The 23,161-nt window shown below is 45.2% G+C and overlaps 1 protein-coding gene across 1 annotated transcript; it reads left to right on the plus strand.

Annotated features, from left to right (window-relative positions):
• Positions 1-1,823: 1,823 nt before the first annotated feature.
• On the plus strand, positions 1,824-22,763 carry CD9 (CD9 molecule). Its single transcript, XM_041426855.1, has 8 exons — positions 1,824-1,973; positions 13,068-13,167; positions 16,533-16,630; positions 18,243-18,317; positions 19,284-19,376; positions 19,840-19,929; positions 21,579-21,662; positions 22,406-22,763. Exons 1-8 carry the CDS (start codon positions 1,908-1,910, stop codon positions 22,469-22,471), a joined length of 672 nt encoding a protein of 223 aa, XP_041282789.1. The 5' UTR covers positions 1,824-1,907; the 3' UTR covers positions 22,472-22,763.
• The last annotated feature ends 398 nt before the right edge of the window (positions 22,764-23,161 follow it).

The following is a 23,161-nucleotide window of genomic DNA, read 5'->3' on the forward strand; positions in this document are numbered from 1 at the left end:
TTCCTCATAACTTAATTTGCCAGGTGAATGGGGAGTGCATAATTTTTTAGAAACTCACTGGAGGTTTTTATGGAACAGGTCAATTTCTTGCCTCTGATCAAAAGGTTACTGCCCATGAATTTTAATGAGAGTTGCTTTAATGCAGTATAAGCATAAAAAGCTTAATAATACAAAGGTAGGAGGGGAGTTATCCAAAGTTCTTCTGTGATCCTTAATTTTAGAAACTTAAGGGAAGCCATATTACTGATGTTAACTAACAGCATAAATTCTTAATGGCAAAGAGACAAAAGAAAACCAAGCCAAAAGTCACATAGAAAACCAGTCTGAGCTCAAGACTAAGACACAGTCAGTTGCTCAGTTTCCAGTTACCATGAGAGTTTAGTCACATGCATTTGTTAATTCCATCCTTTCTAGATCTATATTGTTGTGGCCAGCCTCCGTCCCTCTGCTTCCCTTTATTATATAGGAAAGGTATTCCTGTTTTGTAACCTGCTCTGGGAAGCAGCTGTCCAAGCCAGTGTCTCCCCATATTGCCTCTGGAATGTGCTGCATCTTGTAACTTATTTTGAGAACAAAAACTCCAATATGTTTTTATTTGCACTTCAGCATGGATTTTCTGTTTTTACTGTTCTGCTTGGGTCTTTTTTTTGACTCTTGATACCTGATTAATTTCTAATCCCACAGTATGAAATTAAGGCACAAGCCCTCAGTTTTCATCCCTGAGCTAAAAGGCTCAGAAGCTGAGTGCTGAATGCCCTGTTATGATAAAAGGGAAATTCTGAGTTGAAATTTAACATGTTTTTTCTCACAACTGTGGTGACCTAAGGGCACGTGCACAAACAGTTACCATGGATCAGCTGGCGGGCTGAAACTTATCCCGCCTTATTTTCCTAAAGTGGATGTTTGTAACTTCATACAGACATATTTGAAAGATAAAAGGAATTAAACTATGCTCTAAGTTTATCTTGTATGAGAAAACACCAATTTAAGCTAGACTGATGCATTAATTTTAAACTAAACATCCAGCAGAGGCCACAAAGGTGATGAGGGTTCTGGAGCATCTCTGTGGGAGCTGGGCCTGATTAATTGGAGTCGTCAGAAAGGGGATCTCATTAATGCATATAAATATCTCAAAGCAGGCGTCAAGAGGATGGTGCCAGACTCTCTTCTGTGGTGCCCAGCGACAGGACAGGGAGCAATGGCCATAAACTAAAACAAGAAGCTTCACCACAACACGAGGAAGAATTTCCTATAAGGCTAAGGATGGCAGAGCACTGCAACGGGCTGCCCAGGGAGGTTGTGTGGATTCTCCCCCTCTGCAGACATTCCAAAGCCATCCGGAAACATTCCTGCGTCACCTGCTCTTGGTGACCCTTCCTTGGTAGGGGGGTTGGACTAGATGATCTCCAGAGATCCCTTCCAATCCTAAGGATTCTGAAATATATGCAAGAGCAGGTCGGGTTGGGGTGGGGGGGTTGATTAGACATTAGGACGAAGTTTTTCACCCAGAGGATGGTGGGGCACTGAACAGGCTCCCCAGGGAAGCGGTCACAACCCCAACCCTGCCGGAGCTCCAGGAGCGTTTGGACAACGCTCCAGGCACAGGGTGGGATTGCTGAAGCGGCGCCGTGCAGGGCCAGGAGCGGGACTCTGACGTTCCCCGTGCTTCCCCTCCATGCCGGGACACTCCGAGCCGCAAGGACGGCCGTGCCCGGCCCCGTGTGGCGCTGCTGGAGCGCAGGAAGCCCGCCCGGCCTGGGGCGGAGCGGGGCGGCCGCAGGTGCGGGGCGCGGCCGGGGGCGGCCCCAGAGGCGGGCGGGGGAGTCCCCGAGACACCCGGGCAGGGCCGCATTTAAGGAGTGGCGTCGGAGTCTGCGAGTCTGGTCACCGTGTCTGCAGCCGGCACCATGCCCGTCAAAGGAGGCACCAAGTGTATCAAGTACCTGCTCTTCGGCTTCAACTTCATCTTCTGGGTGAGGCGCCCCGGGCTGTGTCCCCCGCGCCTCCCGGCGGGGAGCCCGCGGGACGGCGATGGAGGGGAGGGGAGGCGCCGGGAGCCGCGTTTTGTTTGCTTTTCTGATGCGTGGTTTTCGCTTTTTTTCTCCACTTGCTGCCCCCCCGAAAGGAGAGGGGCGTGGGCCCGGGTGCTCACCGCTTTATTTTTGACGTTTTTGGGGTTTTATCGTAAGGCGGGTTGAGGGTGCTGCCAGGCAGGGAGGGGGTGCGGAGTTTGTAGCTAGCCCGCCCCCACTGAGCATCCCCCAGCACTTCACACAATCCTCGCCCTAAAACTGTGTGCAGGTCGGGCTCCCTGCTGGCTTTCCTGGTGCCGGGTATGTGCTTGTGGTGAGCCGGTTCCTCGCAAGCCCGCGGTTGTCGTGTGTGTGAACTCCTCGAGTTGGTGGGAGCTGTGGCTTCCCTTCGGGTTTAATCTCTCGGAGCAGACCGGCACCCCTTGAGATCACGTCTCCGATGTGCTTCCTGGCCCCACTACGTCTTGTTGGCCAGGCAGCGTGAGAAAGCATGGCTGAGCCGAGTGGTTGGGTCTGTCTTCAAGCACTCGGGGCGTGGGCACCTGGATTTAGCGCTGGCTCCTACATGGAAAAGTAATACGGGAGCTGCTTGTGTGCCTGATGGATAGGAGCAAAGTGTGTATGGTTCAGAAAGCTGGATTTTCTCTGGGCTGTTTGCCACGGTGGCGAAGTGCGTGTGTGGCTGTGATGTGGAGGAATGAAGTCGGAGCTGCGGGAAGAAGCCGCGTCTGGAGTCAGTCGCAGCACTGCCCGTGGGATGAGTGGAAGTTGCCGTGTTAATAGGTGAAGTGCTCGGGATGTCTCGATGTCGAAATGGGTTGCAGCAGAGTTGAGAATACACAGCTGGGCTGCAGTTGAGGGACGTTGTGCAGAACTTGACCCGGGAAAGCATACATTGCCACCCGGGACTCGCTGGATCATGAACAGGGCTGTCGCATTTGCAGGATTAGAGCTGATCAGAAAGAAGAGCCTGATAAAGCACTGCCTGAAACTTATAGTCAGTGAGGTTTTGAACTTCTTGTTAAAAGAGACTGGAGTACTCGTGCTTTGCCTTGTGCTTGTTTTGTTTGTTTATTTCAAAGCTGCAGACTTCCCTGCAGAGTATTTTATGGGACAGAAATTCTTGTGGCAACGGCATTGCCTCAAAGAAGCTCTTAACCTGAGCTTCACCACCTTGTTGTCTGGGGGTAGGCTGAGAATCGGGAGAGGGGTCTTGTTTAGCTCGGGATGTACCTGTTGCTTGGGAGTGTCATGGTAATAAAGTGCTGAGGCTTTACCCCTACCTTTAGGGGTGTTCGTGAATACCGAATTGTACTGGTGACAGAGTGGATGGAAGAAGAGTGGTGCTGCTGCCAGAGGAGCTGAGACATGTGGCTTTTCAAGTTGGCTTCTTGAGGCTGGCAGTATGCAGCTAGGATGTGGGAAAGAGGAAGAAAAAAGAATTAAAGGGAGATAAATAAATACATCTTGGAGATCCCAGTGTCTGGAGGCCCCAAGAGGTAGTAAAATTCAAGCAGCTTGGCTCAGCCAGAGATAAGTATGTGTTTGACCAGCTGGAGTGATCCTTGGCTCATGGGGACCACCACGTCATTGTGGCCTACTGAAAATAGTTGGAGGGGCGTTTAGGGGGTACAGTGTTAGCAAACCTTGTGTCCTCTGTGGGGAAATAAAGTAGCTGTAATATCTTGGGTTATTACACACTGAACAGCATAAAAAGAAAGGTGTTCTTGGTCTGCCAGCATTAAAAGGCAAGAATCACCCTAATAAGAAAAAAGGCTTTAATGGTTTTTTTTATGGCTTTATAGATGTGAAAAGTCTGTTAAGTAATGGATGTTGACAAAACTTGTTGTACCCAAATGCAATTCTGTACCTGCTTTGTTTTGAAATAAATTGTCTCAAAAGGATAGGTCAGGAACTTCAGTGGTCTGCAGCAAACCTGCAGATGGCTGTGGTTGCCACGTTAGGTGGAATGTATTTGCTTCCATTGGAGGCTTGAACAAGGGTAAGAGGAAGCAAAAAGGCTCAAACAGCTTGGTAAAGGAAGTTATTGAAATAAAAAAAGAAACTCTCAAAGTTGAAGCTATGTCCAAAGGAAGGAGATAAAGGTTCATAAATGCTGGTGAGCCTAATAAAATAACAATAACGTTAGCCAAAGGAAAGCTTTAGGAGTAATTTGCAAAAGCAAACCCAAGTAACATACCCCTCTTCAGACACATGATGGAAAGGGGGTTTCTCAGGGAGTCCTTCCAGGCTTCCATAGCTCCAGGTATAAAAGTTTAGTGAGCCATGTTTGGCAGGACTTCGTTAAAATCTTCCCCAGTAAAATAGAGTTCTATGCCATAACCTGTCTTTGACTCGGAATTCTGCACAGGCTTGAGCTGACCTCTTGATGCAAGGGAGGTGAAACAGGAGGAGCAGCAAATGTTTGATTAACAATTCTCCAAGGTCACAAAACACTTCAGAACTCTTAAGTGAGTTGTGATTAGGTAACTCCCCCTGCTCACCATCCCTTTTCCGTGCTGGAGGGCTGGAATGCCGCAAATTGGAGGCTGGGTTTTTGCTTTATGGTTGTCTGGGATACCCAGAGAGTAGCACATATGGAGTATCTGAAAAGAGCCTAGGAGAAGGTTTTTTAAAAGCTGGTGTACATGTACAGGAGGGACATTGGCTACTGCAAGGGGAAGTGAGACTTCATGAAGCTGCTGCCGTGGAGCTTTTAAAAGCCTGAATGTTGGAGAAGGCAAGAACTGAGTGATGTCGGTTCACTTCTTCAATGTCTCCTGGAAATCTCAGGCGCCTCGTGAAAACCAGGCAGGCCTGGAGTAAGATCCTGGCAAGAATGAGATGGCTATTGGAGTGGAGGCAGGCCTGTGGTGAGGTGCAGCTGTGCTATTGAAGAGAGAAGCAGTGGTGCTGGTACAAACTCTGTGGTGGTCAGTGTAGCCCCACCTCATCTGGAGGAGCACAGGGGTGCTGGCTGGCACCCATTATTCAGGGTGATGAAGGTGATGGCTGCCTGCTGACACAGCAGGGTGAGATTCTCACCGAAGGCAGGCATCAAGTAATTCCCATGGGAAGCACCAGCAGGAAGCTGCCTCAAGATAGGAACTAAATGATTCAGGGGCAGCTGCTGCCATGGAGCAGTGAAGCCTTAGGAGAAAATAATATATGACGGCTTTACAAAAGCACCAGGTGAGTGCTTAGTGTCAACAGAGCAAAACCAGCCTCAGAAATGGACTGAGAGAAGATGGAATATGGTGTGTAAAGCTCCCAAAATCCATGGCATGCTGGTGTCCCGCAGTGCTGCAGGCTGCTCTGGTCATCTGCCTGTCTTGAGAGGATCACAGTGGAACTTGGTAATCTTTGGGAAAGAAAGAGGAGGGTTTCTGTTATCAGCAAGTCTGTCTTCAGCATGGAAATGTGCTAGAGATCCTTAGAATCAAGATTGTCCAGGCAGTAGGTAGGGCCTGACTGTGTTGAAAGAGGCAGTGAGCAAGAGCTATGGGATATTAAGCCAGGAAAGAGGACATTTTCAGAAGAAAAGTATCACTGTGAGGACAGTTGTGATACTTTCTCCTCAGCAGATGCTGAGGAATAGGTTGGTGAAGGGATACCTGGCTAATCACAGATTGAATTAGGTTGGAAAAGACCTTTAAGATCATCTAGTCCAACTTGCTAACATGGAGTTCAGCAGCCTTTTGTTAATTTTTCTTCTCTCAAGGTGCTGTGTCTTGGCACAATCTTGAAGTGCTCAACATGTAGCCCAGGAGTTTGGTCCTGGGAAACACTACCTTCTGTTCTGTTCTTTTAACCCTTCCTGAGGATCTTGTGCTTGATTGATCTGATGGCCTTTCTCCAGCTGAGAAGGCTGGGCACTAACACCGTATTCTCTGAAAATTTTGTGGCTTCAGAGTTTAGCTTAAATTGTGCTTGTGGCCTAAATGAAAAGAAGGGGACATCTTTGGATGTGTACACCAAGTCCAGTTAAGCATGGATCTGTAAGTTTTGGGGTTCAGTCTCCTCTCTGAGGTGTAGAAATTAGGGTTGGCTGTGTTTTCTCTTGGGATGGAGTGTTGCAGCAGGCACGAGGCTCCTTGCTGCTGTTGTGCTGTCCTTGCTGGGGCTGGTGATCTCCTACCCAGGTTTGCTAACAGCTCTGCTGTCTTGGCATGGCCAGTGCTGACCCTGGCATCCCTGACAGTCTGCTTTCTATTAATACAAATTTGGGGGCTGTTTTGGGGTGTGGGAGGGAGGGGGTCAAGCCTGATACAGAACTAAATTTTTTTTCCCACCAGGCTGGCTTAAGCTTGGCAAGAAGTCAATGGAAACAGCACATTTTGCTCCTTAAACCTGAGCAGTGGAGTGGTCTTAGCAAAGTTGCCTTGGACCAACCTTAGTGTGAGCAATGCTGGATTGCCTTGAGTTGTGTAATGAGTGACTGCCTTTAGCTGTGCTCCCTTAACTCCCTGGGTTTGCTCAGGCTTGTTGGTTCTGGTGATGAAGTCTTTTCCTAGGAAAACTATGGGCTTCTGAGCAACTTGGATCACACCAGGCAAGTGCCTGCCTGTTCTCCCACTGGCTTCCTGCTGCTGAACAAAAGCAAGGCCTTGCATTGGTAAACTTCAGTGCCAGGTTTTCCCCTTGTGGATTTGTGGAGTATGAAGATATCTGCTGCTAATATTTATGGTTTAATGTATTTTAGGCAGGGAAATGCTGTAGCACAGAGGCAGAGTTCATGTTGAAGTTTGGAGCAGTCATTTTCTTGCTCCTTTCCACTATTGGGCAGCTCTCTTGTCCTGACTTTCCACTCTCCAGCTCTGTGTGTTTTATGAATAAATGCATTTGTGTGTTGTAGTGCCTGCTAAAGTAAGATCAGCAGAATTAGGCCTGGAGAGCCCTTTTCCTTCTGTAGCTTGAAGATAACTTGACTTTGTTTTGAACCATAATCTCAGCTGCTTTTGTGCACCGAGAACAACAATTCAGAGGGTCTTTTCTCCTACAGCAGAGGACTTGCAGGATGGGCAGGGAAATATGCATGTGTCAGTTAGTATGTATAGATGCAGGTGCATATGAAGAACCCACAAATTAGTTGCTTTTGCTGTCTGTAATGAACTGATGCAGTTGCTGGCTACAGTGTGATAATCTAATGCTGCATCAGCTCAGTGTGTATTGACTCCGGTAAGTTCTGTGGAGTCAGGAATTAAGTTTGGAGTATGTTGTCTTGAGAAATCTGATGTGAAGCTACTTAGAGTTCCAGCAGTCCTGGATCCTATTTGCAATTCTAATTGCAAATATAGCAGACTGGTTTCTGAATAGGAACTTGTATGAAATGGGCACTAGTCTTGGCAGTGGTTCAGGAATTTTGTAATGCTGCTCCTACTGTACTGGAGCACCATTTTATTACAAAAAGTGCTGTGGCATTAACATAGGCCACAACATTCTTGAAACCAGCTAAGCAGAAAAAAAATTCTTCCTTTCCAATCCACTATTTTCCAAACTTATTTGAAACTAGCTGCAGTTTCTTATATAACTGCAAGCCCCCATAGCACAAGTGTTAGGGGAGCTGTTTCAAAACTCTGAAAACCTGTGCTGTTGTGGATAACACTAATTCTGTAACTGAGGGTTTAGAGTGATGTTGAGCTTCACTTGTAGTTACTGTTCATGGGATTTTATTTATGGAGTACCAGCCAGTAAAAGGACAGAAACAGTTCATTACTGCTCATAATGTTCTCAATTTCTTTGCCTGTGCTTTGCAACGTTATAGATCTGATCCTGGCTTTCTTAGTTCAGTCTAAAACAGTGAGAAGTAAATTCTTACAGAGTCAGATTTTTAGCTAAAAGTTCAAGTGTTTATGAAGTGAAGATGATGACTTTTTGATGCCTTCTTGTCACATCGTGGTGTAAACCTATATATGGAACAGTAGTGTTGAGCCTGACATACCTTCTTACTTGAAGAAAAAAAAGAAAGTGTTGTGTTAGATACCGTACTTAGCTGACAAGACTGAAAGTAGTATTTATGACTGACTTCTTTATTTTCACATAATGACTTAACCTTCTGCTGGAGGTAATGCCATGAACTTGGTGGAAGTTGTATGTAAACTTGGCCTAAAGGTGTCAAAATGGCAAGACCCACTTTTTCCTGGTTTTTTTTTTTTTTTCCCTGGTTTTTTTTTTTTTTCCTTTTTTTTTTTTTTTTGTTTTTTTTGTTTTTTTTTTTTTTTTGTTTGTTTTTTTGTTTTTTTTTTTTTTGTTTTTTTTTTTGTTTGTTTGTTTTTTTGTTTTTTTTTTTTTTGTTTTTTTTTTTGTTTGTTTGTTTTTTTGTTTTTTTTTTTTTTGTTTTTTTTTTTGTTTGTTTGTTTTTTTGTTTTTTTTTTTTTTGTTTTTTTTTTTTTCTGTTTTTTTTCTGGGTTTTTTTTTTTTTCTAGTTGGTTTTTTTTGGGGTTTTTTTCTGGTTTCTGGTTTGGGTTTTTTGTTTGTTTTTTTTTTTTTTTTTTTTTTTTTTTGTTTTTTTCTGGTTTCTGGTTTGGTTTTTTTGTTTTTGTTTTTGTTTTTTTCTTGGTGCAAGGGCGTTTTTTTACAGGCTTTGAGCCACTTATCAGGGTTCAAGGGCGTTTTTTTACAGGCTTTGAGCCACTTATCAGGCATTCTTGAACTGTCTGATTTCTTCCCTATCCCTGCCTCCACCCTGTGGAAGTGGAAAAGGGCTAGGGGAGGGTGTCTCCTTCCCAAAGCTTTGTTTGCCAGGACAGACAAAGGACTGTCTGAGGGGTTGGTAAGTGCTTGGACCTTGAGCTCCTTGAGAAGTGATTCTGCCTGTGGAAAGATAGGATGCTGTAAGATGTCCGAGGCAAGTGGGGTGCTTGTCCCTTGTCAAGGTGATTGTCTCTTAACAAGGGAACAAGGTCAGAAGGGACTGAACAAAATGATCCTTGCAAAATAGTGGTTAAATCCAAAATAAACTTCCCAGCTTTCCAAAATAGTGTCACACATTGTGCTGCTATGGGATGCGTTAACACAATTGCTGTTCTGGGTTTTTCTTTTTGTTTAAACCTCAAGGTTTTAATACGTGTTTACGGCATTATCATTAAATCTAAGGGTTTCCTGTGCAAGCCTTCTGCTGGGGGGGGGGGGGCCGTATCTGCAAAACCTCGGGTGTCAGAGCGGGGCAGAAATCCTGTGGGAATTGTTTGGTAGTGTTCAATGTTGAGGCACACTCCGAACTCATGCGCAAGTTAGCCAGGGACGGTGAGGGGAGGAAGGCAGAGTGTTCTGTGTGGCGCCTGCCTCCAGGATACACAGGTTTTCTCGTCTCAAGTGTATCCTGACTGGTTCAGGTCCTTTGTCGGTTGTATCTTCTCACATGGAAGGCTGGGACACACTCTTAGATGTACCCAGAGGCCAAGCAAGGGGGACGCACCAGAGCCGTGGGATGGGTGAGACGAGGGAAGTCCTGCACAGGAGGCTCACGAGGGAACGTGCAGGGCTATGTAAGAATGGAAGATAGACCAAAAAAGCTGTTTTTCCTGTTGCAACAGGCAGAAAGCTGCATGCAGGAGTGAGCTTTAGGGGCCAAGGGGGTGTGGTTGCACGTAATGAAAAAAAAACAACCTGAGGAGCCTCCACAGGGCTAGGAGAGGAGTGGCCAGGTAGTTTTATCATTATTGCAGCCGTGCAGCTCCAAACGGAGCAGGAATGAGCTGGGAGTAGTGGTTGTGGAAAACAAGGAAGCCTGGTCTGCTGGAGTGGGAAGCCAGTAGTGTAATTGTGCCAGGACATGCTCTTGCTGGAAAATCACTGCCACAAACGTCTCCAAAACAGCGAGTAAGCAGTATCCCTTTAACTTCACTTTTTGTCCAGACTGGAAAAAAAACCCAAACCTGAGCTCTTCTGAGCTCTTTTTGCTGTACTTGCCACTATAGAAACATAACTACTTACCTGTCTGATAAGCACACAAACCCGTTCTCTTCTTTGTGTGTGTGAAGCCGGACAAAATGGACTACTTTCAGCAATACAGTGTTGTTCTTTTCCTGCTAAATTTCTCTTTCAGCGCAGGATAGAGCTACTTAGAAACGTACTGCTCATCTCCTGTGATAAAATAGGTCTGTTAGGTGGGGAAGCCCCTTGGATTACCAAACAAAAACCCAACAATTAGGTTGTCTGGTGATTTGCTTCCATGCAGCCGATGCTGGGGGCCTTGCACCCCTTTCCCAGGAAGGAAAAACACAGCTCCCAAACCATCCCAGCACAAATCCCATCTTGCTGGCATAGAGTGGGTGAGCGGGGAGGTGACAGTGCCTGAGCCTCTAGTGTGCCACACTGGCCACAGGTGCTGGCAAGTGCCTGTGGGGCTGTGCTTTTCTCTTCCTCAGAGGCTGGTGTTGCTGTGTCCTCATTTCTCCCTTGTTTTGATGGAAACTTGAAGCTTCAAGTTTCTTGTCCTCTGCTTTTAAAACTGCCTTTTTTAGTTCAGTGGTCAGTCTGGGTAGGAAGAGCACAAACTGAGAACTTAAGTCTGCTTTCCTTAAGAAATGGAGACAGAAAGTCTCTTATTCTTGCATGAAGGAGCTGCATTTTATTTCTCATCCACCATGCAGAGAATTATCGCTCTGTTTAATTCTACCACTTTTTTTAGTGCTGTGTAGCAGTTCACTGGCATGAAGTGTTATCACTGTTCTGTGCTCCTGTAAGTCTCTTGTCTCCCTGGCACCTTCTTAATCTTTCCCACAGAGTGACTGCTTTTACAAGGAGAAAACCTGCCACGTACCTCTGTGTGGTGGTGGGGAAGAGTTAAATTTGTGTTTTGAAAGGAGCTATATTAGGTATGCCTCTCTGCCCAATGTGAACAGACCAGTTTGTTTCTGGAGGGCATTAACTGAGTCTTCTCCTTTGCTTGGAGTTTAAAGATTATGTGCATGGTTACAGTATGAACCAGGCTTAAGAGTTTCTTTAGTTTTACAGTCCTTTTCTGTGCCCTGCTCCAATTGCAGAGCTCTCTACTCAAGCGCTGCAACTTGTCAAGCTGTAAATAAATTTGGTAGGTGAGACGAGCTGGGTGTTCAGGCTTGTGGCTTCACAATTTGTGAGTTCCTGGCAAAACCAGCAGAGGCTCTAGGCTTCTTCTAATGATGGGGATCTGAATCAGCTATAAAAGCTGACGACTGCTGGACGACCAGGAAAGGGAGCCTCAAGCAGAGTGTTATTAAATACTGGGTGACTTAACAGCAGTCTCAAAGCAGAGTTTTTTCCATCACTAAGCCTTTTTGATGTTTGAACAGAGGCACTGAGGTGAGATGAGGTGGCAAAGACTTTTTGAAGTGGTGCTGCAGCCAGGAGAGCAGGTAGAGCAGCAACCCTTCTCTCTGTCAGCTCCCCTTTGCACCTCTCCCTCCCCTCGGGGTGCAGCTGTGGCACAAGAAATTGAAATAATGATGCTGTTGTGGCATTCTGTGTTGTACCAAGGTGCTCCAGCATAACTTAATCGTATTGTCAGGGTAGCCCTGGCAAGGCAAGCAGGAGGCGTGTGCGGGTGTGCCTTGAGAGTAAGCGCCAGAAACACCAACAAGGCCTTTTGCTTAGGTCTGGAATCCTCCAGGTGGGTTTGGCTCTTTGAGTTGTGTGTCACTTGATCTGTTTTCCCAGCTACAGCCCTGCAGCTCCTCTTGGAGGCAGGCCTGGCACTCCAGTTCCTGCCGTACAAGAAAAGCTGGTTTAGGAAAGCTGGGGCTGTCTGTGAGCAGGAACTCTTCCACAGCAGGGAGAAGGGGCTCACGGGCTCCCACCTCTCTGGTAGGCTTGGTGTGGAAGGGATGTTGCATCCTTGGGTGCTCACCAAGGGAACGCTGCCCATATTCCCACTAAAAATTGCCATTATTAAACAGTTCCCAGTTTCTTAAAGGTAAATCAGGAATGTTTTTTCTTTCTGCAAGGACCTTCTTATCAAGGTCAGGCCTTGTTGGGATTTTATTTTTGCTTTTCATGTGTGCTTTGCCTGGCCAAAGCACCAGACTTCATAAGCTTATTGCTCAATTTTAAGTTTAAATTTTTAATGTCTGCTGCAGTGTTTGAGATTTCTGTCTGCATCTCACTTTTGGAGAGCTTTTTTTAATAGTTAAATGGTCTTCAAAGGAAGAGCTGAGAAGCACACTCCAGCTTTATACTTTGTCCTAGTTTCTTCATTTTTTTACATGCAATAAAACCCCCGCTTTTTTTTTTTTTTCTTTTTAAAGGAGGATTCAGTCTCTTCAAAGCAAACTCTTGCCATTGGCCTTACCAGAGTGCAGTTCCCTCTTTCTTGCAACACTTCCTGTGGCTTTCACCAGATGTTTCATCCATAGGCTAATTTATACACAAAGTGACTTGCTGCAAACACAGGCACCAATGTTAAGAGGACCCTGGAAGTATGCAGGCAGAGATGATAATTAAATAAAAGTAAATATTACCTAAAACTTGATTGTATTGCTCCAGATCAGCAACTTTCTACTGCTGCAGCTGGTATTTTCTTATTCCTGTCAGTGTGGTCACTTAATGGGTTGGTTTTATCTTGTTTGGCAAGAACAGCAGTCTGCTTGAACTCCCTTCCATGGTACACTGAACTCTCAGCAGTCTGCTTAATATGCTAAAACTTCCAGCTGGCCTTACTAGGCACTTTTCCTTGTGACAGACTTGCTCTTCAGTGTGAAGCTTTAAGGTCACTAAGCCATGCAGTGTCTGCATCCACCCAGAATAAAACAATGTGTGTAAGGATCAGTGGCAATACTGACACTTGGCTAAACTGTGGATATTTTCAGAAAGGAACAAGAATGGCATTGTTCTCCTGTGGGATTGGAGTTTATATTATGTATATAGCTCTGTCAACAAGGTGCCTCATGTCTGGGACTTTGTTCATGTGTTGCTATCCCCATCCTTTTATGCTTGTCCTTTGTCACCACCTCTTTAAATAAAAGCTGTATCCTTTGTTTGCTTCTGATTTTGTTATTAATGCAAAGCTGGGTGGATTAGTTGGTATCCTTTAACAAGCCTTCCTTTTTCTTACAGCTTGCAGGGACAGCAGTGCTTGCAGTTGGACTATGGCTTCACTTTGATTCACAGACCAAAAGCGTCTTTGAACTGGAACCTGACACAAAGTTTTACACAGGTAAGCTGGGGGATCACGCAGGAGATAGGTCACACTTCTGTGCCATGATTTCCAGGCTGCTCAGAAACCTTGGCCTTTCTTAAAGGATAAAAAGGCAAAACAGCCCTAAACAGCCAAAAAGCAGCTTCCCCTGTGAGCTCTTGTGCAGACAGCAGTGCTGCCATGTGAGTGGTTTCTTGGCTCTTCAGCCTTTTTCCCACAGTAGTTTGTCTCTGTTGCTGTCAGTAAACATTTTGTAATCCCAGGGGCTCCTGGAAGACACAGAGGATATTTCTTCCTGATGCTTATCACCATATGCGTCAGCAAAGTTTCACGCTAAACTAATTGAGTAATTAATATTTTTTCTCCAGAGTGACCAACCTGAGCTTACCCAAAACACAACTCTGTTGTCTCATCTCTCAGAAGGAGCACGTGCACTGTTGTCTAACTCTTAAAGCCCCACGTCTCCTAATTCATCCTGAGCTGAATGGGAAGAATGCACAAATATCTTGGTATATATGAGAATTATTCCAGCCAGCATGGATCAATGTAGCTTTAGCTAGACCATATGGAAGGTGTTTGTAAGGTCATTAATTAGGGGACACACACATTTTTAGTTTGTAAATGTCACAGGAATTCCTAAATTAACTGGATTTTATCTGAACTTTGATTTTGATCTCTACAGTCACTTTTAAGGTTGGGCAGGGGAACACACATAATTTGGTTATTGTCACCTGTAGGTGCTCAGACCCTTGGAGCACCTCTGCTATGAGGAAATGCTGAGGGAATTGGGATTGGTCAGCCTGGGGAACAGAAGATTGGGGGTGACTGAACTGTGGCCTTCCAGTACCTGAAGGGAGCCCACAGGAAAGATGGAAAGAGACTCTTGACAAGAGCCCGGATTGACAGGACAAGGGGGAATGCTTCACACTGGTTTAGATTGGATATCAGGAAGGAATTCTTCCCTGTGAGGGTGCTGAGGCCCTGGCCCAGGTTTCTCAGAGCAGCTGTGGCTGCCCCATCCCTGGAAGCGCCCAAGGCCAAGCTGGATGGGGCTCTGAGCAACCTGGGATAGTGGAAGGGGTCCCTGCCCATGGCAGGGGAATGGAATTAGGCAGTCTTTAATTAGGCACTCTTTAAAGGATAGCTTCATCTTTCTCTTGCCAAAAAACTGGCTCCTGTCCCTGGTTACTCAGCTGTGACAGCTCCCAGGCTGGAGTCTGTAGGTCACTTGCAAGGAGGTGCAATTTAACGTTGCAGCCTCTTAGTCCTAGAGTGACCTGTGCCTGCAGGAAGTACTGTTAGGAATGGTGTAGAGGCCATAGTTAGAAATAGTGAGGTGCTCGTGGGACTTCACAAAGAAGCTGCAGGTATGCAGACAGGTTATGTGTGAGAAAATTCGTGGTTTACACTTGATATGATGGCATCTTAGCAAACTGGGTGGTTCTTAGAGCTGCCAGGGAGATTCCCAGACACTTCTAAGTGGATCTCAGAAAAAGAACAGAAATCTAAACTTGGCTGTTGAGCTGAATATTTAACAAGTCTTATTTTGGGTAGTCTAAAACAACTCTTTCACCTCCTAAAACATAAAATGTTTATGGTGTGATGCTTAAGCTATTGGCTGGATGCAGCCAGTGGAACCTGCTTGAAATCTCTGTAGGTTCAGCTGAGTTTTAAAAAAAAGCTCAGTAGGAATTTCTGCTTTAACATAATTTTCTGGGAGTAGTTACTGACTGCAGTAAGTTACAAAGCAAATTACCTCAAAGGCTTTCTGTACAACTCAATTTGGAATAAGTGGTACTGATGGACTCTTTTCCTATTTTTTCAAAATGGAAAAAGGTTAAGCTGAGGTTAAAAAGTCCATATTGGAATTTCCTCCTGATAAGAAATGTCAGGCTTAATCCCTTACAAATGCTGCATCAATGAGCTGTTTATTTTGGCAGCTCATCTTGTTGGTTTGCATCTAGAATACCTAATTTGCTGTGCTGCTGTCCGAGTTTCTCTACTCCCTCGGGCAGGGAGGAGGGCTCGCCGGCTGAGCTGAAGGCACGGCAGCCGACAGCCGGGGGGGGCACTCCCTAGATGCGCCGGGGCGTCCCGGGAGCGCCTCAGCAAGGGGCAGCAGGGAGCAGCAGGCAGGCGAAGTAGAAGAAAGAAGAGAGGGACCCTCCTCGGGGGTAAAATCCAGCGCCTTTATTAACTCCAGGTGCACCAGCCGAGCAGGGACCACGAGTCAGGGAAAACAGCAGCTTATAAAGGGGGTGGAAACACGACACATTGACCAATGAGGGCGAACTGGGGAGTGAACAAACTCATGAGAAACATGCCGGCTAGCCAGTAGGGAATGTGACAGGGAGGGACCCTTGTTCCCGATCCAATCACCCACCGAAGAAAGGAGAACTTTCTGGAATATGGGAAGGAGACAGTGGGTGATGGACAGGAACTTGGGGAGGGATTGACAGAAGGTAACCAGGGAAACAGGGGAGGAGAGAACGAATTGACACTCTCAGAGAGAGAGGTTCCAGGGGAGGGGGAGAGGGGGATCCCAGGACCGAACCATTATAGCTTTAGGGGGTAACAGAACACACCAAATGAATCCTGCAACACAACATCAATTTGCAAAAGCTTACATCTAGCTCTCTTTAATTAGTATTGAACTGTTTTTATGTCCCTATTGATAGAAGTGTCCTGCTTGTTCCATGTGCCTTGTGCTGATTCTTTGATGCTTCACCACCCCTGTAATACCCTTTACCATCTTTTGGGAGTTTTGTTGCTCACCATGTCTTGCTGCTGTCTCCAGCTCATAGCTGTGATGATTAGGCTGGTTGTTCCCAAGGTCAGGAGCCAGAGGATTTGACGTAAATGGAGCCTTTTACCTCAGAAATGTTGGCTTTTTCTTCTTCAACATACTCACTACCTTATTTCTGGGTAGAATTGTTTACAATCTCTGACACTTTTTATAACCTGAAGAAGCATCTGCTTCAAGACTTTGCAGTTGTTGATAAATCACTATTCCAGTTGTCTTTAATTCCAGTTGTCTCTATCTTCACCTGAGGAGAAGTTGATAACTCTTGGCTCTGAGCCTGTTGTAAAAAGTGTCTTACAGGTTGTCTTAGATGGCTTTATCTTGCCCATTTTCTAAAGCTTGTGAAACTGCAGTAAGGGTACACATTAATTGTGTCAAAATGAAGGTTTTATATATCAATTTTTCAGATGCATTTGCTTTGAAAATTAGGCACAACCCCCTTTTTTTTCCCCTTGAAACACCTCGGTAAAGAAACTTAAACCTTGGCAAAAGCTATCAATGCTATTTGTGGAGCAATTAATTTCATACCTTGCTGCTGCGGCCTCAATGACCTGCACACCTTTGTTTTCCTCCTCCCTAGGTGTTTACATCCTTATTGGAGCTGGTGCCCTTATGATGCTGGTTGGTTTCTTGGGATGCTGTGGTGCATCACAGGAATCTCAGTGTATGCTTGGCCTGGTAAGTGCTCAGGGTAATGCTTAAATTCTTGAGCAGCATGATGAGAAAGGAAGGAAAATATTACTGTGTAATTCAAGGGCAGCAGATTGTGAACCCTGAAAAATTTGAGTGTTTAAACTCATGGCCACCTACATAATGCTAAAGTGTTAAATAATAGTTCTCATTTCTGGCCTGAAATCCAGATGCTCCTGCTGCATTTGAACAGAGGATGATATCAAGAGGCTGGATGTGTCTGACATACACTGAAGTGTCAAGGCTGGGAGTATTGTGAACACAGAACTAAAATATTGATAACAGCCGTGCTGTCGTTGCTAGACAGTTCATCCTGGACTCTGAAGGTGGTGCAGTCTTTAATCTCTCAGACTAGAACTGTGGTATTTGGTGCTTGAAACAACAAGACTCTACTGTTCATAATCACAGGCAGGACGAGCTCTTCTAGTTGACAACTGCTCTGCAAGCCAATTACTGGAGAGCAGTGTCATTGTTGTCAGATGAGGCGGGAGGCAGTGGAGCTTACTGGGTTCATGCACATCTGTGCACTTGCATAACTACTCATCCAAATAACCAGAAGACTTAGTTAATAAAAGTCAACTACTATATGTAAAGGCTGATCTCTCCTGGGCATTCAGGTCCTATCCAGCCAGCTCTGGACCCTTGGCCCCTCGCAGCCTTTACAAGGACAAAAGTAAAAGACTGGAGACACTCTTCTCCTCGGGACCAAAGTCCTACTTTATTCCTTGATAGGAGTCACCTCGGGATCCAGGCAGTGTCCCAGGGGGAAGAGAGTTGGGGGTCTCCTCCTGAGAGATTTTAAGCTCAAGGGAAGGAGCCAGAGCCAATGGGATACAAATGAGGAAGGGGCGAGGGGAGAAGTAAAACTGGGACAAACCATTACCAGTGGGGCTTAAGGTGGGGGGGTGGGGGGGGGCGGAATGGGACAAACCATGTGATCAGTGCAAATTACCAAACACTCTGCAAAAACAACAACTAGGTAAACTATTTAGTGCAATACAACAACTATAGCCACTGAAAGAACAACTCCCCTTCTGTGTCACAGAAGAACCTAAATTCAAGTATTTGTTGCAAAATTATACCTCTGGCCCTTTCCAATTCTGAGTATCTCTTTAAAGTGCTCCTGAATGATACTGGTGTTTTGGATCCGGTAATCAGTGAGAGACAAAACACTTTCATTTGTGTTTTATGGGATATACAACAAAATGACCATTAGCACTCTGGGAGTTGGTGGTAAGCTAGGAATTAAGTAATGACTCCTAAAGCAACAAGAGTGACAAACCAGAATAAAGAATTGGTGCCAGCTGTTGTGGTGTGTCTGAATGACTTATACAGCTTCAAAGTTGAAGTTAACCGATGATTGGGTTTAATTAACAATGATCAAAAGCAGGTCTGGTGCTTGGAGAGCACTGCCAGACTTTCCAACGCTCCTGGGAAGAAGCGCTGACCCTTTTTCCTGGTGTTACCAATGTCTCAGACCTCCAACTGCAACCTGGTTGAGTGACAGCTCCCACAAGTCTGGATGAACTTGCAGCGTACATGTGTGATGTTGGTTTGTGGTGCTCTGGCCTTCATGAATAACGTGGTCTTTCTTTTCTAGTTCTTCTTCTTCCTTTTCGTGATTTTTGCCCTTGAAATTGCTGCTGGGATCTGGGGATTTTCAAATAAAGAAAAGGTAGGTTGCTCTTAAAAGTTGGGAGTGGTGGGATGCTGGAACGGGTTTCCCAGAGAATCTATGGATGCTCCATCCTGACACTGTCCAAGGCTGGGTTGGATCGGGCTCTGAGCAGCCTGGTCTAGTGGAATATGTCCCTGCCCATGGCAGAGGTGCAGGACTTAGGTGATCTTGAAAGCTCCTTTCTGATGCCAATCACTCCATGATTCTATGAGTGTGCCCACAGTCAGCAGTCTGCTGACATCTCTACCAGTACAAGTCAAATCCTTATTACCCAGGGAGTTTGGGGGAGAGGGAAAAAGGCTGATTCAAGCAAAACAACACAAAAAAATCTGACTGTAATATTTAAACACAAGACTGTAGCAGGGAAGCCAGAGTCCAAGAGGCTGTTGCATGCTAGAGGTGCCCTCCAGAGAGTACCTGACTGAGCTGTGAGCTGAAGCAGGCTGGCTGGGAGGCTTTACCACTTCCAGAGAGGAGCTGGGTCAGCTGACAGCTGCATGTATCTGCACCTGAAGCATGACTGATATGGCTTGTTCCTCCCAAGCAGTCAAGATTCTGTCTTGTTTCAAAATCCCACGCTTAGTGACCAGGGTTGCTTTTGTGCTTGCATTGTATTACACAATGGGGAAATATAGAAACTTCAGTTTCTATACAGTACAGTAGAATAGGGAATATTTTTGGGCAGCCAGCGGGCAAAGAGTTGGTTCTCTCACTCCTCTTTAGAAGGTCAGAGATTTGGAAGGGGAAACAGTCTTACCTCTTTAGGTGTGGCTGTTAAAGTGAGTGTTTCTCACCTGAAACAAGTGAGCCTTCTGTCCACCCTCTGTTTGTACATGGCAGAAGAATGGGTGTTGTAGGCTGCAGGAGTTTTGATGACTGACTTGCTGAAAGCAAGTTTTTCATAATTAATACAAGGTATGACATTAACACACCATTATTAGACAAGTCTTTGCTTTTCCTTAGATTATTGATGAGTTAAAGGAGTTCTACATGGACACCTACAGAAAGAGAACTCAGACAAGTGCCAGAGACACCCTGAAAGCATTTCAGCTTGCTGTAAGTATATGGTTCTGCTTAACCTAGACAGTAATGCAGCTGTTCCTCACACTGTTCTTCATGCCACCTAGTCCCCTGTACAAATTTTTTACTAGTTAGAAGAAACCAAAGATTGCAGAGATGGTTTTGTGTAGTATAAATAAATTCAGGATGTCTTTTTTTGTCTCTCTGAAGTGTCTAGAACTAGGTGGTGGTGGTTGTGTGAGGGGTTCAGCCTTGTGTCTGTAAGGAGCATAGGCTGTTGCCAAAATGATTTTGTGTGTACTTAAAGAGGTCTAGCTCTTCCTTTCAGAACCTTGTCCTTTAGTTTAAGGCTTGTTAAAATTTGGTTTATAGCAGTCATGTGACAGGACTTGATCTGTAATAAAAACTAATGTAAATTATTTCCTTTTTTTTTTAACAGATTGCTGAATAAAAATAAGGATTGTTTAACCTGAGTCTCTTTTTGTGTCTTTTGTTGTAGCTAAACTGCTGTGGCCTTACTGGAGCTGTGGAGCAGCAGTACATGGACACCTGTCCAGCAAAGACACTGTCTGAGTCATTCTCTGTCAAGGTAAAACTTGATGTAATTTGCCATCAGCTCTGCCCAGTGGGTAGAGTGAGAAACGCACGTCAGGAAACCCTCCCAGTCTGTGGGAAATGCCCATGTCACACTGGTGTGGCAGTCTGTCTGTGATCTGGCTGGTTATGGAAAACAAACCCACTATTACCATGGAAAGAACAAGCAGGAAGTCTGACCTTGCTCAGGAAATGTGCAGTCTGTGTGTCACAGACTCACTGCTGGGGTGGGCAGTGGAAGAGCAAAAGTTTGCCTAAAAAACACCCTCACAGTGCCTTGAGAGCTCTATTCTCCTCAGTGCATCTTCCTGGTGCTTGCTTGGAGCTGTCGGCTCCCTCCTGGTTAGGGAGAAGTAAGAGTTTGGGGTGGTAGCAAGTCTAAAGCTTCAGCAAGGACAGGGAGCAGGGTAAGGCATTGGTAGCCTGCTCAGGTGAGTTGGTGACTGTGAAGGCAATTCTGTGAATGAGGTTTCCCTGTTGGAGTATTGCTGCAGAGGTGCCTGTATACCACAAATAACAGGAGAAAACAGCTTTTGTAGTTTTGAACCACCCCTCTTCCTCTTTTCCTTACAAACATCCTGTGCTCTTGCTTTATGCTCCAAGACAGTTTGTATGAGTCCTTCTATGGTTCTTAACGTGCAGGAATTCTGACTTGAGTTTTTTCAATTTAATTGACAGTTCACATATCTGCTCACATGAGACTGTTCAGTCTGTATCTTTAGTCCTGTCCATGCAGTCTGAGTTGGAGTGTGTGGGAGTAACTGAGACTGCGCACAGGTTTTGTTTGTTTTTATTCTGCTGTGTGTTTTAGCCTTACCTGTTGATTTCATCTTGTGATGCCCATTCCCAGTTGTAGATAAACAGTGGATAGATTACAAGATCAAAGAAATGTAGTGGAGTGTACCTCTAAGAAGCAGTGCTGTGTTGGTATTCTGATTGAACTGGCTCATTCTTACCAGTATATCCCTTTAATCTCAGATACAGTCTTTCTTTCTAGACTGGATAAAGAACAGCAACATAAAAAGGTAGCTTTCAGCAGCTCACTGATGTTTGCTGCTGAAACAAGTAGGACAGAAGCTGGGATAAGACTTCGACCAGCTACCAGTCTCTTAAAGATTTATACCTCTGTAAAAATGCCTTGTTCTTCTTACTGGCCAGCGTGTATGTGTCTGTTCTGGGAAAAGGACTATACCTTTTTTTTAAGTTGCAAGGGAACTTAAAAAAAACAACTTTGTCCAGGGAACATTCAACTGGCCCCTCTATGAATCTGCCCCTCACATGGATCCTAGCCTAGGTGTCATGCTATTCCCACGCACTGTGGGTTCATGAGGTATCTGCAAAATTACAGTAGCAATTGGCAATATCAAGAATGGCTTTAAATCTGTTTTGATAGGGGATGAGCATCATCTGAAGTGCTGACAGCCAGATTGAGAGGGGAATCCTGCTGCAGTCAAGGTGCTATTAACAAGTCTGAGGTACTTGAAGAGTAGATTTAAACTTCTCCACCAACTCTTGTGTAGGACCATCCCTGGCTCTCTTTAAGGATGTGACAGTAAAGGCCAGATCAAAGCAGCTTTTAAAAGATGAGTCTTCAAATGAACCTTGTGTGTGTAAAACACTAATGAACCATCTGTTCCATTTCAGTCCTGCCCTGATGCCATTGATGATGTCTTCAAATCCAAATTCAATGTCATTGGAGCAGTTGGCCTTGGCATTGCTGTAATGATGGTGAGTTTCCAGTTTATTTAGAGGGTGGTCAGAGGATACACAAGCAGAAGTCTTGTAGAACAGTGCCTGGCCCTGCAGCTCACAAGGCCATTCCACTGAGGACAAGTCACAGCAGGATCAGGGTGTGTGCTGCAGGGCCCTGAGGCAGTGCAGAGGCTGGGATGTCTCAGGCTTTCCTGCTTCTGTTTTGGATTCAGATCTGCCTCCTTGCACTTTCAGCAGTGGTGAAACCTTATCAGCAATGTGTGTAGATACGGAGTGAAGATGCATTGGTCGTGTTGCTGGCCCACATCTTAATCCTACTATCTGTTGGGGATTCTTCTTCTCTTTCCTTTATAACAATTACAGGCTCTGCTAGAGGGCTGAAATAACAGGGCTGCTAAAAAAACTTGCACTTGTGTTTGACCTCTCTGGAGAAAAGCACATGTTGGGATGACCAAAGCTTTCTTAGGAGATGCGGCAGTGGTTTATAGCTGCTGGTGCTGTGCTAGGGCCAGAAATTGGACCTGAAGATCCTTGTGGGTCTCTTCCAACTTGACATATTCTGTGATTTATTTTCAAGTACTGAGGTGAATGGGATTCCTGGGAATGAACTTTGGGGATTGGGGGGTGGGGAATGGCAGAGTGAAGTGTAAAAATACAGAATAAATGCGACCTCTGGGCTGTGAAGAGCAGCTTGTCCTCATGCTGATGAAAGCACATGTTTGCTTTCCTGATTTCTAATCTGTTTGCTTTCTTTCCAGATTGTTGGCATGATATTCAGTATGGTTCTGTGCTGTGCCATCCGCAGGGAAAGAGAGATGGTCTAAGAGCTGTAAACCCAAGATTCCTGCACTATAAAAATCCTCACCATTAACTTCTGCGTTCTGAGAGCATTTCTAAAACGTTATATATTTGTTACCTTTTTAATGCTTTATTTGGTACTGATGTAGGTTTGCTTTTTACGTTAGAGGTTAAAATGATAAAGGTTTATCTGACTCAAGACAAACATTGTACATAAAATATCTGACTTTATTGAAACTTGCATAATTTGGATGTAATTTATGTTGGAGACAATTTGATACTTAATAAATACTAAGATGTATTGTTTGTGGGGGAGAGAAGATGTTGCTATGTTGATTAATCCCACTGTTTGATGCATAGCAAGGAGTTGAAGTTGTATAACATCTTCAATGTTTTTGGGATAACGCAGGAAAGCACTCCTATTCCTATGCCCCATGTTGGAAGGGAATGGGAGATGCTGTCAGAGCATGTCAGGGAAGGTGTGGTCATTCCTCTTTCCTTGGTGTGTGTGAATGAAAGCAGGTCTTAAATACATTCCTAAAATGTCACTGCTGTAACACTTTTACTGTCACCTCCCTGGAGGGCGGAGAAGGCTGGCTGTCACACAGGTGATGTGCAGGCAGTGATAGCTCTATGCAGCCAGGCTGGGCTCTGTCTTGGGGCCAGCTGGGCTTCCTGACATCAGCCTGTCTGCTGCCACAGCTGTCCCCTGGCAT

The sequence above is a fragment of the Onychostruthus taczanowskii genome, unplaced genomic scaffold (assembly GCF_017590055.1).
Source record: "Onychostruthus taczanowskii isolate IOZ18803 unplaced genomic scaffold, ASM1759005v1 scaffold95, whole genome shotgun sequence".
Taxonomy (NCBI): domain Eukaryota; kingdom Metazoa; phylum Chordata; class Aves; order Passeriformes; family Passeridae; genus Onychostruthus; species Onychostruthus taczanowskii.